At 38.9% G+C, this 18,102-nt stretch overlaps 1 protein-coding gene across 4 annotated transcripts in view; it reads right to left on the reverse strand.

The window, feature by feature from the left end:
* Positions 1-253: 253 nt before the first annotated feature.
* CAMSAP2 (calmodulin regulated spectrin associated protein family member 2) overlaps positions 254-18,102 on the reverse strand; it is a 201,463-nt gene continuing 183,614 nt past the window's right edge. For 2 of the 4 annotated variants that reach the window (XM_065409319.1, XM_065409318.1), the window contains 9 exons: positions 17,350-17,384; positions 16,719-16,788; positions 13,584-15,801; positions 9,873-10,009; positions 8,888-9,108; positions 7,711-7,783; positions 4,549-4,664; positions 2,095-2,213; positions 254-559 (listed from right to left, as the gene is read on the reverse strand). In XM_065409319.1, coding sequence (XP_065265391.1) covers positions 254-559; positions 2,095-2,213; positions 4,549-4,664; positions 7,711-7,783; positions 8,888-9,108; positions 9,873-10,009; positions 13,584-15,801; positions 16,719-16,788; positions 17,350-17,384 — 3,295 coding nt within the window. Of the gene's footprint in view, positions 560-2,094; positions 2,214-4,548; positions 4,665-7,710; positions 7,784-8,887; positions 9,109-9,872; positions 10,010-13,583; positions 15,802-16,718; positions 16,789-17,349; positions 17,433-18,102 lie in introns of all 4 variants that reach the window. The other 2 variants (XM_065409317.1, XM_065409316.1) reach the window with 1 other exon arrangement.

Raw genomic sequence — 18,102 nt, forward strand, 5'->3', positions numbered from 1 at the left:
TATAGTCTCTATTAGCACATACACATCTCCACACATGAATCAGACATTTCCATTATCACTTGTAGTTGTATCACCTAAGTGACAATCTTCTGTACTCCTAAATACTGTGTTTACATTCCAGTTGTGGATGATAAAAGAGCTTGTCCAATTTCAAGTTCTATAAGTCTTGTTGGCAACTAGAAACCTATTTTCTATAGGCAGTAAAGATGAAGTGCAAGTTTACCACAATTGTCTGAAGCAAATATTTTCCCCACTATGCCTTGGTAGGTAAGAGTTTTTTAGGAGTTACTGGTCTCTTGCTTTGCCACAAATGGCTGTGAATGGTAATTGCATCAACACTGGCAGACATAGTTTTAGCAGGTATGTGGCTAAATTGCTTCCTGTCAGAGTTGTATTTATATAGCCCCTCTATCATTTTCTTTGTGATTGATTTGGGGCCTATCCCAGTCAGCTTATTGATTTCTTCAGTGTCAGGGCAGTATGTATACAAAGATCTGAACTGGCAGCCAGAATCCCGGAATAGGATTAAGAAGTTATTGGCATCAGATTTCTCCATTTCCTTTAAAAGAAAAAGAAAAAACGTGTTTACAATGTGAAATTTATATTACATGTAGGAAACCCTCAACTCTAAGTTGTAGGGGGGTTTATTTTAAACACATTATAGGCTGAACTATAGTTCAAGTTGTAGAATACTTTCCATAAGACCCTGTTTTCAGTTGATTAAAATTTTCCCAAACTTCCACTATTAGAGCTGAATTTTTGCATGCTGGATGTCTGCCTCAGGAAGAATTTTCATTTTTTATAAAAAATTAAGCTATAACACTGCAGTTGTTCCTAAGATGGACGTAAGGGGAAAATTATTTTTTTTGCCCAGGTTAAAAATTATTACAACTGTTTAATTGAGAAGCTCTAGCACCTCCATACTTGGGAGCAGGGGTTTGCAATTTGCAAGGGAGGTTGCCCTAGTACTAAAGATATGCTTGTTGCCATTCCCTAAAAATCCACCCCAATTTGGCCAATCTATAAGTTTCTGAAAAATTGCAGTTAGCACATGGCCAGTAGAGGCTTGTTAGAGGCTGTAAGCATTATGGTCTAAAGATCCCAGTTGCACGGATCATGATCCATCTGAAACAGCTCCTACTTGCTGACTAGACTGAGCCTGCTCAATTCTAGGGCTGCAGGAGTGGAGCATGACCTTCTCTGCAATTGCTCCTTCATACTGCTGGGAGCTGTTATGGTGCCAGGCACCAACACTGCCAGCAGAGAGACTGTTTTTCCTGTGCTCGTGGAGCCCCCTCTGCTTTCACCCAGAAAGTATGGAGGAGAAGGAAGCATTCTGACATGAATACAGAGAGGTGAGGAGTAGAGGGAGGGGATGGGGCAGAAGGCCTTATCTACTAGAGCACACACCCCTTCAGAATCTGGAATTGAACCCAGGACTCTTAAATCTTGACATTGCTCTGCTCTCAGCAAATAGCTATAAGCCCACTGGCAAAGTGGGTGTCTCATACCACTCTGGTGGCTAGTGTACACTGAGGATAACAGTTTACTGTTACTACCAGTTACTCCATTAGGTTAAATAGTAGAGATCTGTGTTATGGATCTAAAGATCCCGACTCTGCTGATGACCCATATAGGTTCCACAAAATGGAATTGCTTTTTTTCAGTTTGCTTTATTAAAAAAAAACTTAGAAAATCATGTTTAAAAACCCCCCAAACCTGTTGTTGGTTTTTTTTTTTTTTAAAGAATGTTAGGTTGCTAAATCAAGCATTTAAAAGTTAGCAAATGCCAGAATTAAGATTGCCTGTGCATATAAGTAATTCAGTCTCCTTCAGCATAAGCATTATGATACTCTTTAATTACATGATCCTATATAATTGTTTCCATAATTCCGCTTGCTCTTTTGGTCCTTTACTCACAGAGGGGACAGGCTCGGGATCACTGAGACTACTCTAGCCATCCACAAAGCATTTACACAGCCTTGGGAGGAAGATTCCTTTCCACTCTTCCCTCAACACTGGCATGTCTCCCTAATGTCCAAAGGTGGCTGGATTTAATCCTTTTTTTAATCATCAGAAGGAAAATATCCTTACCTCCAATATTTTTTTCTTCTGACCTTCATTTACTTTTCCAGCCAAGCAACAATGAGCCAGAGCATTCTGAATAATATGCTTATTGGATTTTGCACTGGGTTCTTTGTAGAGCTTTGGTCCTATGAAACAGAATTGACAAATCAGCTAAGTGAGTCAATAAGCTATACAGAAAGCAGTCTTGAGCACCATGAGACACTTTTTCCATGTATCATTTCTGTATGTAACAATACAATCCTAGCACCCACAAAAGAAATAAGTAGAGATCAGACCTGTTACACACATGCATTGATTGACTGCTATTCTTCTGTTACTGTATCACAGGATTATATATGAATATAATGTGGTACAACTGTCAAAACTGAAAAAAGATTTTTTTTTAAATATTACTAGATTCACTCAATGATATGTCCTTCAGCATTAGATCATCATAGGGGCATTTTAGGGAACTATCTTGAATATGCCTCATAAAAACTGTTCATATGATAATCTACTAATGATCAAATACTTTGTATTTAAAAAAAAAATCCTTCAACCAACTAGGAGGAGTAGTAGTTTCATTTCTTCCTCTGCCCCTAGTTTTGAAGCGTGAAACAGATAACAGTGAGTTGCTGCAGTGTTTAGAGTTACTGGTCTCCTGCCTTCTGGGATTTGAGTCTTGTGGAACCCCAACTGTGACTTGCCCATAATGAAGGCAGAAGGTCTTGGTGCTGATTCTGACAGGTAATTCAAGGCTGCCTGAAGGGCTTGTTCCATCTGGAATGACTAGAAACTGTCTCTGCTTTGGTTTCTGACAGGTGTGCAGTGTAGGGTTGTGAGCTGTAGAGAGGTTGATAGTATCCCCCTCTTGCTGACTTTTTAATTGGTGACCCAGTCCTATGGAAAAGCCATAAATTGGAAGAAAATTTTACTGCAAAAAGTTTAACCAAAAACCAATTCCCCCAGATGAAAACTGTATCAAGTATATTTTTGTATAAACTGTTCTTTGGGGTGGGGATGTAACCTATTGGCATCAAAGCAACATGTGAAGCCTAAGAACCAGAGGCCCTCTAGAAGATGTTTGGCTCTTCACCCTAACAATAATTTTGAGGGATTGGTCAATGGAGAATAGATTCAGCAATTTATCTTCCTATTTGAGTCAAGACACTTTGAAAGGAGGCATAGTTATGAAGACAAAAAGCAACATAATCTTAAAGGCCACCAATGATTTAAAATCAATATTAACTTTCACTGTCTCAGACTAACTAACTGACTGTTTGGAGGGAAGAACAGAATGGGAAAAGATGTAAGAAATCCGATTTATAAACCACAGAGTATTCAAAATTATGTGGCAAAAGACCCTGATTGAGTTTCTTAAAAAAATCATGCTGCATTTAAAAACAAAGTCTGAAAAGTTAAAAAAACAAAACAAAAACAAAAACCCAACCTTTAGGCAATGGGTCTTAATTGAGAGAACTAAAGGAGACAACCTAAGTCCAGTATTAGTACCTGTATTAGACTTAATCCTGAGGAGATGCGAGGAAGCGATTAAGTTGGTTGAAAGTGCTCTCAAAGATTGGTAGATAAGTACTGTGCAGTATCCAGATTGTAAATTTGGCCTCTTCTGTAGTTATTGCAGTAGTGTTGAAGAGGAAAATAGTTTATTTTCAGAACATACAAATTTCCCAGCATAGCTAGAGCTGCACAGCCTCATAGATCAAAATTAACCTCCTTAAAAGCTTGTTTATCTAGAATACCTGTTGATACTTCAGAGTTATTCTTTGCCAGACTGAGCGATATTACATGGACAAAAACACAGATTTTATTATTATAACGATACAAGACATTTTGTAATATCACATGCTACACACACGGAAAAAGAGGATGACAATGATGTCACTATTGTTAGACTCATAGGACACTGAAATATTAGAAGCAAGGCAGTAGAAAGTTTTTAATATGTCTTTAGTTTTTAAAGAGGGGTCTGTTTTGAAACAAGATGTAAACTATGGTGTATGGTTGGCTTTCAAACAATTCTTCAATTCTTTTATATTTAAATTTATATTACTGAATAGATTTTTTTCTCCTATGGCAATTATATTTTTCTCTTTGAAGCTTTTGGTTACAGACTGATCTCATATTTTCTACACTTTCGTCCCCTTGCTATAGAAACAATTTTAATAGGACCTGCATAAAGTTACTTATGTGAGTGTTTGCAGGATTTGTCCTAAATTTGTAGTTTAGTCTGTTTATTTAATATACCACATTTCCTATTGTATCAATATTTTTTATTTTATATATTAAATTATGCCATTTTTAGACAGTCTAGACATTTGCTTCTTTATTATAGAAGATTAATTTCAAGTATTTAAGGAAGAGTCACGTTGTAGGAATGGCAAATAAAGGAGAACCAAAACTCTCCATACACAGACCCTTCTTATACCCAAACATTTCCCTAAGAACATTACCAACACTGACCTGTGTATTCTGTAGCAGAGGCCACTGAAGAAGTTGTAGATGCATTTTCCCAATCTTTTTCCCCATTGCGACTACCACAACGACTTGGAGATAAGAATCCTTCCACAGACTCAGACCTAAAAATGTACAAAAATATGTTTTCCTTTCAGAACTGAGTAGAACATATCTATGGAAAAGTCCCCTTATTTTCAGCAGAATGGCCTTTTAAGATCAAAAGAAAACTTAGAATCAGATGTACCAAACCCAGGGGAAAAAAACAGAAATTGGGCTTGTTTTTGGCTTAATTGGCTTCCGAGTTGCTTGTTGGCTAGTTTTTGGCTTGTAGCTTGTTGCAGCTTGTTGCTTCTTTTTTTTTTGATCAGCTCCCGGCAACCGGGGGGCAAGCAGGGGGAGGGTCAGGGTTGCACAGCAGGCCCACGACAGTCCCAGACTGCACGCCGGGGGGATCTAGTCACATAGACTGTTGTGGTTCTTAGGGATTGGCTTGTTTTGGCCTTGTTTTGAAATGGGATTAGCTTGATTTTTGGCTTACTGTGAAAGTTGGGGTGCTTATTTACCATGTGAAAATTGGCAACTGTGCTTAGAATATATTACTATGATAGAAGACAGCAGGATATGAAATGTAGACTAAAAGCCAAAAGCCATAATGCTACCAGAAGAATTAGAGGAGCAACTCTGTATGTTTACCTTCTGTCACATGTATTATTTAAGGTGTTCCAAAAAGATATTACTAAGATTAACAGTAGTATGAAATTGTAGACTATACATCAAGGAAAGAGTTCTAACAAAATCTATTAGACTGTAGAACAGTCGCACTGAATTTTGCTTGAATCATTTAAAACTATACTGAGCAAAACATTTGAGAATTTTCCATAGGGAAAATAGTGATGTTGAGAAAGTGGATAAGGAAAAGTTATTTACTTATTCCCATAATACAAGAACTAGGGGTCACCAAATGAAATTAATAGGCAGCAGGTTTAAAACAAATAAAAGGAAGTTCTTCTTCACGCAGCGCACAGTCAATTTGTGGAACTCCTTACCTGAGGAGGTTGTGAAGGCTAGGACTATAACAATGTTTAAAAGGGGACTGGATAAATTCATGGTGGCTAAGTCCATAAATGGCTATTAGCCAGGATGGGTAAGAATGGTGTCCCTAGCCTCTGTTCGTCAGAGGATGGAGATGGATGGCAGGAGAGAGATCACTTGATCATTGCCTGTTAGGTTCACTCCCTCTGGGGCACCTGGCATTGGCCACTGTCGGTAGACAGGTACTGGGCTAGATGGACCTTTGGTCTGACCCAGTACGGCCTTTCTTATGTTCTTATGTTCTTATGTTCTTAAAACAGTTTATATTATAACCTTTTGTTTTCACAAACACTAACCATTGGGGATGAAATAATCAATGCTTTGTCCTTAAATCAGGGGAGTCATTTGCTATGGGGCAAGGAAGGGAGTTCTCCCCCTTGACCTTTATTTGCTCCCCCTGACTTTTCATAGGCTTATAAGTCTTCCACTTTTTGCCCTCCCCCAGATTTTGCAGGATATAATGTAATTACATATAATGTTCTATATGATGACACCACCTTATCCTCCCCTTCAGCCTCCCCTGAATTTTTATGAAATGACACTCTGCTCCAAATGTGAATATTTTTATGTGTGGAAAGTGTGAGCAAAATCCCTTCAGCTATATTTTTTCAGTTAAATTCTAAATTTCTTTGAATGGGACTACTACAAAAATTGGTCAAGTTTGAAACTTGGCAGGGATGTGGTCCTGAACAAGAGAAAGGCCTTGCTTGGTTGAAGAAATTAAGAAAAAAAGTGATTTTTAAAAACATTTTCTGACCACATTCAATTGACATCTGGTAGAATCTTAGCAGCTAATTAAGCTTCATTTCACTTGTAATATCACTGTACCTTCACTCTACTCGGCCTGTGCCTGAGGGAGATTGCAAAATGTCTTTATGAAATTCACACAGTACAATCCTCAAAAAAACAAAAACAAAACCCTTTAACTCTCTGACATGAGGAAAAAGGAGAAAATTATGGCAATTCCCCCCCTTCCCTACCCCAAGCAAAAATAAAATCAATGATCCTGAAAATTCCATGCCTCTCATCAATTTTTACTGGATTCTACAACATTCTGAAACTCAAGCTCTGAATCACATCTGAAGCCACAGTAAGATGCATGGGTACCAGTCATTGTTACTTCAGTGCAGCACATCTACACTAAGGTTTTGCACAAGTACAGGTACATCCATGTGGCTAACCTGGTGTAAATAAAACCATTGTAGACAAGGCTTTATTTTTTTCTGTAGAATAGCTAAATATAGTTACAGTACACCTCCTCTCAAATAAAACCAATAGTTTCAAGAGATGTCAAATACACAATACATTTAATTAAAAGAATTTATGCACTACTGTGACAAGCAATGAGCCAGTGCTCAAAGCATGAAGAAAAGTGAGGCAGCAGCTCATAAAAGCTACAGGGCTGGTCACAGTTGAGAAGTAAAGCACGGTGGCAGTAAATACAGGATAGAGTTGGGTTAAGTCTGATCTGAGCCTCGGAATAACTACCTTTCCTTTTTCTTCTCTCCTCTCTTCTTGAATGTAATTGTATGAACTTCTGTTTATTTAATTCAATCTTTCATTATATCATTTTCAAGTGAAAACACCACACTGGCTTTTAACTCACAATAAATTCTGGTATTCAGCCTAGGCTGGTGAAAAAAATGCCAGTTAAATTCTGGTGAGCTCCTGACTACTTTTGTACAGCCACTAAGAAAAACAAAGAACACAACTATCAAATCAGCAAAAAAGTACTATGGCATATAAACTGACAACATGTGAATAAAGAATCTATAGGTTGAGCCCAAATCTCAAGGAGGTGAATTAAAGAGATAGCACTGATAGCACATTCACTGGATTTTACTTTTGCACTCATTCACAGCTGCACAATCAGCAGCACTTGTGAAAATTAACACACATAACTCAGTTCTTCATCAGCCGACAGCGTGAAGGATCAGTGTTTCAGATCAAGAAAGAGTATCAGTTGTCAGAATACAAAATATGCAACTTGGGTACTTTAAGCATTTTAGTACGTATGCCGGTTTTCTGAAGATAAACACCAATTTATATTAAATAAAGGTGTTATTGCAGCTTTACCTTGGCGTTCTCTTGCCTGACTGCACGCTGTCATTGTCTCCTGTGTTCAGTGATGCCAGTGAGAGGCTAGATACTGAAAAAACACGATAAAGTTGTGAACCTGGATAAAAACAAAGTTAAAATTCATGAAAAACCAGGCAAATAGTAAAGAGTCTGTTCATTAGACACAACACCAGCAGAGGGAAATTGATAAGTGTTCTTATTTCTATATACAGTATGCCTGCATGCATATGTCGCACAGTTAATCCATGTATTTACAGACACAATACCAATGGAACTTATTTGAATCTGGAGTTTTCTGAGGCTAAGCATTAATGTGAAATATAGAGTTGAAATATGGGATTAAAGTTGCAAAATCAGCAAAGCAGGTCTAGTAACAATGGAATTAATTTCCCATTATAAACTAGAAATTTGAATGGATTGTTATGGAGCATTTTAAATTGCACTGAAATAAGGTGGAGGGTAACAACCAGCCATGACATAGCACACATGGGACGACAGCGAAGGATATGGAAACCTTACTGCTAAAAACACAAATGAGGACATTGCACTTTCCTCTATCTGTAAATTGTTAATATTTTCTTTGAAATCATTATTCTAAATTATTAAATAATTAATGACATGCTACACTTTTCCATAGGACTGTTCTCACAGGGATCACAACTACACATGCACTAAGTCAGGCAAGTAGGTGAAGTAGTCATAATAAAAACACACCAGAACATAAAGGTAACTTTTCAGATGTACTTTAGATTTTGTCTATGATGAAGCAGCAGCTTAAGGACTCTTACCTTATAGTCACCATTTTATTTATTAATCTCACATCTCCCAAATGTTCTACTCATTTTTAGCTCTACAGGTGCAAGGAAGAGGTTAGTGGCTGGAAAGAATACATGAGCGTGCACAAAATCGTGCCAGACATTAGTGCTTTTGCTGGTGTTCATTTAGCAAACCTTTGTGTTTCTTCTTATATGCATGCATGCATAATATATCAGCAACATTTGTCATCATTAGCTTCCATTTGTAAATTCTACTTTTTCCAATTCAGTCACATGCAGCTTCAAAAATTGTACATCAGTTTAGCAGGAGGCTAATCTATGCATATTTTAGTTAGTACCACAATTCAAGCTGGTGTTTTAGCATGAACAGACTCTTTTTCTACACCGATATTTGTTACCTGGTGGACCTTTAACTGGAGTTTTGGGTGATTCAATATGATCTCTATGAATAGATTTTGGACGTGGCTTTTTTTGTTTGGATGAGTGTGGGCGTGGCTTTATTACAGTATCCATTTCTTCCATGAGCTTCAGCTGTTTCCGTCTCATATATTCTTGCTTAATAAATTCTCTACGTGCTCTTTCATCTTCTTTCTTTTGACGTTCTTCCTCTGTCTTGCGCCTAAGAAATCATGAAATAAAGTTTTAGTAGAAAACTTTCCCTTGTAAAGACTAGCAGTTGTAACCACCATAATACTAGTGACAGGGAAAAAATGGCTATTCCAGAATCTTCGAGTTCTCATATACAAGTAAGATGAACTGGTCTATTCTCAGTTTTCAAACAGTTTAAAAACTTAACACACTTGAATGTTATTATTGGAAAAATTAAGGCCATACTTCAGATTGTGGAATTTTTGGATTTAATTGTTTTAAAAAAAGTTTTCCATTTATTTATTGAGAGCTTGTCTTTCTTTTCACCATAGATTTTGGACGTGTTTTAAATTGTATCAGGGAAATCAGAAGATTTGAGTCCAGATCTTCAGCTGATATAAATTTGCCAGTTTACATCAACAGAGGATCAACTTCTCACCTCCACTGTAGATGTAAATAACGGGATGAAAAAGGTTATCTACTTGTATAGTATGGTTCAAACCCTACCCTCAAATACATATGAAAAATTATTCTTTCATTCAAGTGGAATTGTGAATAGATAAGACAGAATATCCTCTTAGTCTTTAACTCAGTTTGCCAGTACCAGAACTCCCTGAAATCAATTGGTTTAAATAAAGTATTGGGCTCACAGTGGAAAAAGGATTTGTTGTGGAAAACAAAGAAGGGAGACCTCATTGCATTATGATTACAATTTTTATAATTTTAGCCATAGCAAAGATTCTCATGTTTATTATTATTGCTTATGTTGCAATTAGAATATGCAATTAGCTTTACCTTGTCTCTTCCTTCTTATGTTCTAGCTCTGCTTCCAGCTGCTGCTTTCGAAGTAGAGTCTCTCTTTCCCTTCTCAATCGTTTCTCCAGTAATGCTGCCCGTTTCACTGCCATATCATTTTCTGCCTTTTGATCATCCTAGTAGCAACAATATTTAGGAAGAAATAGATTAGGAGATTTTAAGATAATTTGATTCTGCATATGGTATACTTCAGGTCACTAAAAGTCTACATTTTTTAGATTGTGTTGATATAATCTATTAAATATCCTTATTGAAAATCTTCCAATATCTTTCCCCTACCCTATGGAAAACCAAACCAAACCTCCAAAACCAACCCCCAAAACCGTACCAGTACACACTTGGAGATTATTTAGTTATGTCAAAGAAGTATTTATACTTCACTTATATCAACAATGGAGATAATGACTAAAGTGGTGAAACCTATACAGATCTAACTATCAAACCATAGCAGGAGGAAACGTCCACTTGAGGAGTAGCACATGGAGACACGAACAGCTGCCTCCAACTTAAGTCACTGGGACCTGTTTATGAGGGCACCCCCCAGCTAGATCAGCAGCACATCTCTCTGCCCTTGAAGACAAAAAAGCTTCAAAGATCTCATTCCATTCCAAAACAAAAGGGGAAAAGAGCAACCAGGGGTTGATTGGGGGGGGGGGGGGGAAGAGGGGGCATTATGAAGTTTATCCCAACATTAATTCAAAAAATGTGTTACCGCCATTTATATCACATATCCTTACAAGAAAGCTAGTTACGAAATTTTATTAATGTTCATATAATGCATTGAACTTGTCAAGTGCTGCACAGCTAAAGTGACAGTCTTGGTTATTTTTATGATGTATTGGTGCTTTAGGAACTTCTTTCATTATATTTCAGCTGTCCCAGATTTTCAGTTCATCTGTGTGAAAGTGGCTGTCTACTCAAAATTCACTGAAAGCTGCTCTGAGGTTTTGAATGTAAGCAAAGATGGTCAACAGGCAGAATGCAGGTGAGGATGACTAAAGCATAAAATAAGGCACCAATCCTGAAAACATGCTTATCTTAAGTTTATGCACTGAGTAGTCATACTAAACTCAGGAGTCTGGATCCAAAGCCCTTTGAAGTCAATGGGAGTATTTTCATTAATTTCAATGGGTTGTAAATCAGGTTCTCAGTGCCTGTTTGCAGAATTGAGGCCCAACTGATTTATTTCTATAATAACAAAAATCTAAACATTCGCAGAAGAATACCACAAAAAGGAAAGAAGAAATAACTCAGTATTTACTTTTTCTGACATACTACAGGGGGTTTATATTTGTTAAATTAAATTAAAGGCCATCTCACATTATCTCCTGCAGTTACATAATCCTATTCAGATCCAACGGCACAAACACTTGCAGAGTCCCTAGCTTCAATGAGATTCCACATGAGTGGAGGTGTCCATATTAGTGGACCTTAGTGCAGGACTGGGGTCTTACATTGCACTCTACACACTCACAAACTCTTTAAAAAAAAACAACCAAAAACAGAACAGAATTTGTAATGGGAAAGATCTTGAAGAATGTGCACAAATTGCTGCTCATCAGATGGATGCAAATAATTCTAATTTCTTTCCAAATGGTGAATTCAGGGCATATTAAAACAGGAGATACAAAGGTTTGCTGTAGCCCACGAAAGCTTATGCTCTAATAAATTTGTTAGTCTCTAAGGTGCCACAAGTACTCCTGTTCTTTTTGCGGATACAGACTAACACGGCTGCTACTCTGAAACCTGTCAGTATCTTTTGTTAGCACCATGGATTGGTTTCCAGAGGGAGATAGGGTATGCATATTGTGGATGGAGCAGTTTCAGTGGTGAATGGAAAAGGGAATAAAATATGCTAAAACTGTGCTCCTGGGCCATGAGAGGGCAGTCTCAATTCGGTATCACTTTAAATATATGGTATTCAAACAGTGCAATGCAAGATTTTGTGCAATGCAAGAAAAATTTTGACGCCTGCAGTCAAAACAGTAGTGGCTTTCGGCATCCAAACTGCCTTTTTAAAATGCACATTTTGATTAAAAGATTCTGCCTACACATAAGCATTTTAGTATACAACATGTTCATTTTTTTAACAACACATATAAAATGTGACACTTTTAAAATACACAGAGTACTCTAAGGAGAAGAAATTTCCAAAATCTTATATAACTGTTTGTCAGGAGGTAAAGGACATGAAAGAAATTTGTTTATGTGTGGGCACTAAAGCTTGTGTTAAAAGAAAAAAAGTGTGCCTATATTCAATATGCTCCCCTCCTCCCAAAATCCCCAAACATCTTTTAAACTTTATGAATTGAAAGAGGTGGTGAAAATTGCTGGCAGATTTTGACAGTCTCTGTGATCCCAAATCAATCAGGAGTCACAAAGGCTGAGACACACTTTTAATCACTACATGCAGTTGGCCTCAGTGGAAAGTGGTTATTGAAAAGTCATCTATGAAATAAAAGACTCCCTTTGAAAAAGTAAAGTGTTTCCAATAGATAGGGTTACCATATTTCAACAATCAAAAAAGAGGACGGTGGGAGCCCCGCCCCTGCCCCTCCGACTTCCCGCCCCCTGACTGCCCCCCTCAGAATCCCCAACCCACCTGCTCCTTGTCCCCTGACTGCCCCCTCCTGGGACCCCTGCCCCTAACTGCCCCCCAGGACCCCACCCCCTACCTAAGCCTCCCTGCTCCTTGTCCCCTGACTGCCCCCTCCTGAGACTCCCCCATCCTAACTGCCCCCCTAGGACTCTACCCCCTACCTGTCCCCTGACTGCCCAAAACCTTATCCACCCCCCCACCCCCTGGCAGACCCCCGGGACTCCCACACCCCATCCAACCACTCCCCCCCGACAGACCCCCTCCCCAGCACTCCCAACCCATCTAAACCCCCCTGCTCCCTGCCCCCTGACTGCTCTGATCCCTCTCCCCACCCCTGCCCCCTGACAGCCCCCCCAGAACTCCCAGCCCCCCTGCTCCTTGTCCCCTGACTGCCCCCTCCTGAGACCACCCCCATCCTAACTGCCCCCCTAGGACCCTACCCCCTACCTGTCCCCTGACTGCCCAAAACCTTATTCACATCCCCACTCCCTGACAGCCCCCCCCCCGAACTCCTGACCCATCCAACCCTCTCCCTGCTCCCTGTCTCTTGACTGCCCCCTCCAGAACCCCCCTGCCCCTTCTCCGACCCCCTGGCCCCTTTACCGTGCCGCTCAGAACAGCGTGTCGGGCTCCACGCAGAGCCCGACATGCTGCTGTGCGCCCCCAGGGAGTGCATAGCCCGGATCCTGCCCTCGCAGAGTGCTGCTGAGCGGCGCTCTGGGCAGCAGAGGAGGGGGAGCAGGGGGAGGAGCTCCAGACTGCTGGAGGCCCGATGTGAATGGCCAGCGATCTGCGAATGCAGGGAGGGGGATGGGGGGAGAGAGAGGAGGGGAGTGATCTGAAGCTGCAGGGGAGAGAAGGGGGGAAGCGGAGGAGGGGCTCTGGCTGCCGGAGCCCCGTGCGAGTGGCTCGATCCGGCTGGCTGTCCTGTCAGCCATGCCGCGCTCTGCATGGAGGGAGGGGGGGAAATCCGGACATTTACAAATTCCCCCCGGACGCTATTTTTAAACTCAAAAAGCCGGACATGTCCGGGAGAATCCGGACGAATGGTAACCCTACAATAGACTCATGCATTGTTCTAGTTCACCTACCTTAAAAAAGAATCCACAACACACTTTTTGGTCATCCTCGAATTGTTCTCTATCACTCTCACCTTCATATTTCTCAACAGATACTTCAGCCTTTTCAGGTGGTTTCAAATCTGAGAGGGAAACTTCAATTAGGTTAGCTGTTTTAGGAATCGGTGTTGGCAAAACAGGTTGGCTTATCTGATCTTCATTTGGGGTGAGGCAGACAGTTTCTGTGATGGGCTGAGATAATACTTCAGAAACCTTAGATTCAAAAGGCTTGATCTCCTTTTCCTTCAATTTTTGTTCACATTCTTCCAAAGTACCTTTTTGTTGTTGTTGTTCTTTTGCTCCATCCTCTGTAGTTTTGACTTCTTTCAAAAGATTTCTTTTTAATTGAGGTTCAGAGATACGTTCTCCATCATCTCCAAAACATACAAATGATCTAGTCTGAATGGGAACCTGACTTGGAGAAAATCTTCTCAAACGAGGAAGACTATCCACAGACCGTGGAGCAGTTAAGGTGCGATTAAAAGGTATTATTTTCAGTTCATTTGGCCTAGGAGTCCTTTGCATTTTAACGGGGAAAGAGGCATTCTTCCTATTAGAAGACTGTGGTGATTGATAAGTAGGGCGAGGAGGTTCCAAAGCAAATGGTGCAATAGGAGATGACAGTCCTGTTTGCCTCATTGAAGATTTAAGCTCTCGGATTTGTTTCTGAGGTGAAGGCTGAGGAGGTGAAATAACCCAGGCCTGCTGCTCCCTCATTTGCATCAACATCTCTTGCTGAAGGGATAGGCGTTGCATTTCCTGCTGTAGGACATGTAGAGAAGCATTTAGCTTTTCAATAGATTTTGTATATTCTAAAATATCCCCTTCATTTAAGGTTTCTTCTGCGGGGCTCACTAAGTTCCATTGCTTTTCAGCATCCATAGGTGTATTAGGGGACTTTAACCACTTGGCCTGAGAATTTTCAGCACTTTCCTTTATTACCTCTGCAGTCTTATTAATTTGTTCAACTGGTTTTTGTGTGTCTTTTTCATTCAATCTATTACTATCGGTGAATACTTTTTCATCTTCAGCTCCAGCTGCTTCTTCTCGAAGAGGTGATATTCCATCACCTTTCTTTTTCACTACATTAAGAAATGCCGTCCTTCCCATTTTCTGTCTCTGCTTAGTAAAAGCAGCTTCTACTTTCTTCTTCTGTGCTTCTATGGCTCGCCTCTTTTCCTCCAGCTTCATCCTAAGATGGACCATTTCTGAAGCAAGCAACTGTGTAGTGTCTCTTCCTTGAGGAACAGGTGTTTCCTCAGGTATATGAGTCCAAGCAACAACATGAGGAATATTCAACTCAGAGCCTTCTGGGGTAGTTTTCTGAGAACTGCTTCCACTACTTCTACTATCTGTGTGATTCAGTTTCCTGAATTTCTGCTCTGCAAAGCTGGTCATTTTGACTCCCGAGCTTGAAGAAGCACTGCTGCCAGCTTGCGATTTGGTACTTATTGAGCTTGGACAGGGACTTAATAGCTCTCTGTGGTTGCTAGCTCGTATATCATAATCCTGAAGACATTTAGGTGGGTCTTCCATGTCAGAATCCATGCTTACAGTATAATCTCTCAAAGAAGAATCCTCATCCATAGTTTCTGGAATATCTTCTGAAGGAACATGTATTCCAGTATCCACTTCAGTATTGTCAGTCACAGGACTTAGGGCAACTTTTGTGTCTGTAATGATATCAGGATTAGGCTGATTTAGTTTAATATTTGAATTCAAGATGCTAATTTCCTGGTTATGAAGAAAGAACCCATTTGTAATTTGGTCTGGCTGGATAACAATGGGGGATTTTTCAGTATCATGAATTATCTGCAAAGCCTCTTCAATGCTTGGAGTCTCAATCTGATTGCCAAAATCATCCATAACTACTCTGTTTTGCAGAGCTCCATTTGGAAGCTTGTATTGGCTGTATTCATTGGCATTCCTTTCATTTGTATTAAGAGATGCACTGGCCTTTGGGTTGATATGAGATACTATGTCCTTTTCTTCTTCAATATCTTGAGTTTCCTCTTCTCCATTTACTGGCTTGAAGGACAGGTTTTTCCTAATATGTTTGGGCATGTGGTTGATATTTAGCATAAGGCCTTCATTACTAACAGATCTAGTAATTCCTCTGTTTGGAGTAGATGTCTGAATACTGTTTTCGTTATCAAAAGAAATGTCAAATGAAACTCCATGCATCGAAGATCTAAATGGGATTAAAATAAAGAAAGCTGTTAAACAACTCATATTTAATACAATGAACAAACATATATTAATGTGAAAAAACAATCTAAAATGGTAGGGCTACGTGTACTAATGAGATATGATTAGCTTCATTTGCTAGCATTACGAAAATACAAAATTAAATTGAATATAACATCTTATTCAGGCTCATGCTTTTATTGTTTGTTCTAATTGCTTGTATTAAATTATAACCACATGTATGCTTGTATTTTCATATGAAAAATATGCTTATTCATTTTGGGTAACTTTAGAGGGAAAATAATAATATTCCTGCCAATCTTGTAATACAATTAAGGAATTTTAGGAATACAGGAACTGGTCATACTGAATCACATTAGTGGTCCATGTAATCCAGCATCCTTCCTTTCTGACAGCAGCCAGTACCAGATACGTCAAAGGAAAGTACAAGAAGCCATACAGTGATGGTTTATACCTACAATGTAAGAGTTTATATCGCCTCTATTTTGTTCTAAAATCCTCTCTCATCAGCCTATTCTCATTATCCATAGAAAAGTACCTTTTAAAAAAAATCCTACTCAGCTCCTGATCTCAATGACTTCTATTGGCACTTCAAGTATATTGCGTGCAGACAAATATATTTAACATCACCAGTTATAATATGAAATATTGGAGCACCCCAATGTTAACCTTTCACCAGGTTGAAAAATTGACCAATTATTCCTATGTTTTCTTTTCTATTAGCTAGTTTCTACTCAATGATATTGCTTTACCTCTTACTCTGCGATGACTTGGGTTTACTTAAAAGCCTCCTGTCAAAGGCTTTTTGAAAGTCCAAATTATGTTAACTATAGTTCAGTATTGTTTAGTGGCTGATCCATAGTTACTTCTTAAACCAGCTTCTACGTAATGATGACTTACCTTTTCTCTTTGGGCCAAGTCCCTACATATCCACCCACATAAGACATAGATGTGGATCTTCTAATGACTCCTAATTGGAATTCAAATAGAATATAATGTAACTAAGTTACAACTTATGGAAATACTTGGAAAATCATTTAAAAATAAACAAGTTAGTTCAGCAAATCAGTTGCTTTCATTGTTTTGAATATTTCAATGGTAAATTATCAAATTTTTGGAGGTTTTTTGTTTTTATGTAAAATGATCTTTATTTTCATGTAAACAAGAGTATGGCAATCATATACATGAATTATATCATATGCACACAGTACCCATCACTCAGTAAAGAGATAAAGGTAAATTTATTACTGAATACAATATTAATTATGTTATAAATAACTGTCGAAAGCCATACTCCACTTAGAGTGGAAACCAAACTTCATAAAACGTATACAGCCAGTAAGTCTTTACAAAAACCACTGTCTTGAGTGTGTGCTTATCACAAGAAGTTATAGACCCAACCTTGTAAGCTATCCATGTGTGGATCTCCCACGGAAGTCAATGAGAGTTCTGCAACAAGATATCCGGCAAGAGTATCAACAAAACAAGATAGATAATATTTTATCCAAAAAACCCAGTGCTATGCTGTTACCTGGAGCAGCTGAATAAGGCTGATGGTGTGTATGCCTAACAGGCACAAGTTGATGAGATGGTGTAAAAGTTGGACCCTCCACACTGTAAAGCAAAACAAAGTAATAGACAGAGGCCACATCAGAAGAATGCAGCCAAACTTTGTATATTAGGACAGTACAAGAAGTAATTTATTTTTTGTGTGAAGGAATACAGCTGAATGTAATTTTGCTTTTTAAATATTATTAATTTATTTAAAAAAAAAGTACAAGCATATTAATTACCACCACTAGAGCCAAAAGAAACCTGCACAGAAATTAAAATAGAAAGCTTTTCTGTAGTTTTCAGAAATGTCTACTGAAAATGTTTGTTTTACCAACAAACATCTGTCTTTTCACTTATTCCATGCTAATGTTCTTCGCATGAAGGTCACTTCTTTAGGTTTGATCTTGGCAACACACACTACAGCACATAATGTAAAGGTAGAGGTTTCCTGATATCCACAGCATACAGTGGCCTGGTCTACACTACAAACTTAGGCAAACATAAACTGCATTAAGTTGATCTAATAATCATAGAATCATAGAATATCAGGGTTGGAAGGGACCTCAGGAGGTCATCTAGTCCAACCCCCTGCTCAAAGCAGGATGTAATCCCAACTAAATCATCCCAGCCAGGGCTTTGTCAAGCCTGACCTTAAAAACCTCTAAGGAAGGAGATTCCACCACCTCCTAGGTGTAACCCATTCCAATGTATGTGTCTACACTACCAAGTC

This window comes from Emys orbicularis, chromosome 8, assembly GCF_028017835.1.
Source record: "Emys orbicularis isolate rEmyOrb1 chromosome 8, rEmyOrb1.hap1, whole genome shotgun sequence".
Lineage (NCBI taxonomy): Eukaryota > Metazoa > Chordata > Testudines > Emydidae > Emys > Emys orbicularis.